The 1,013-nt window shown below is 25.3% G+C and overlaps 1 protein-coding gene across 1 annotated transcript, besides 2 other annotated features; it reads left to right on the top strand.

The window, feature by feature from the left end:
* Positions 1-185: 185 nt before the first annotated feature.
* Positions 186-237: a sequence feature (AT_rich).
* Positions 238-417: 180 nt separating this feature from the next.
* Positions 418-1,013, top strand: EDI_019250 (WD-repeat protein, putative; the record flags this gene model as incomplete). The annotated part of the gene is made up of 2 exons (XM_001738138.1): positions 418-843; positions 899-1,013. Coding segments are annotated over 2 exons (541 nt in total), but the record flags the coding sequence as incomplete, so codon positions are not given.
* Positions 851-897: a sequence feature (AT_rich).

Genomic DNA, 1,013 nt, shown 5'->3' with positions numbered 1-1,013 from the left:
ATATGATTTTGATGATGTGTCAACGTGGACAAATGACTGGAAAAATCAATGAGGGTTGATTAATTTCAATGATTGATCAAATCAATGAAAGTAAGAATGAAACTAAAGTCACTTTAATGCATAAAGGAGACGATGAATTAGATGATATTAATATTGATGATCTTTAACTTCAACTCTTTTCATTCATTTTTATATAATATTTCTTATTATCATAATACATCTATTATAATAATAAAAGAAATCACTTTCATTTAGAATTGATTTACTCATAAGAATTTACTCTAAGGATATGATAATAACAATAGTGTTCAGATAGAAAGAAAGTACATTCAATCTTTTTCAATAAAAATAAAGAAATTATCACAAAATAAAAAGAGAAAAAATTTAAATAAAAAACTGAAAAAGAGAAAAATAAGAATGTTACCTTACACAGAAAACATTATTCAAAAACCATCTGAATACACTTACTTTAAATTCAGTCAAAAAACACAAGAACGAATATATGAAGATGAACAAAATCGAATTCTTATTGATGAAGAATCTCTTCCATCAACAGCATTTTTTACTTTTTTTAATTCTCAAAATATTGTTAATTCAATTAATTTTAGTGATGATGGTCATTTAATTTCTATTGGATGTTCAGATTCATCAATTCGGTTATATGACTTTAAAAAAACACAAATTGTTAATGGAATGAATCCACAAGCAAAATTACTAGGTCATTGTGGTCCTGTGTTTAGTACTAATAATTCACCTGATTTTAAATGGCTTGTAAGTGGTTCAGAAGATTGTTCAGTAAGACTTTGGTCATTAGATTATCCATCTTGTATCATGTCATTTAATGTTTGTGTATTAATATAATAATAATTTGTATAAACAAAAAACATTTATTTATTAGGAACATGATGGACCAGTTTGGGATGTACAGTATTGTCCATTAGAATATTATATGTTGAGTTCATCATATGATAGAACAGCTAGATTATGGACATCTAAACAAAATAAAAGTGTAC

Source organism: Entamoeba dispar, genomic scaffold, assembly GCF_000209125.1.
Source record: "Entamoeba dispar SAW760 scf_1105229461109 genomic scaffold, whole genome shotgun sequence".
Taxonomy (NCBI): Eukaryota; Evosea; order Mastigamoebida; family Endamoebidae; genus Entamoeba; species Entamoeba dispar.
This window is presented reverse-complemented; position numbering and strand designations above follow the sequence as displayed.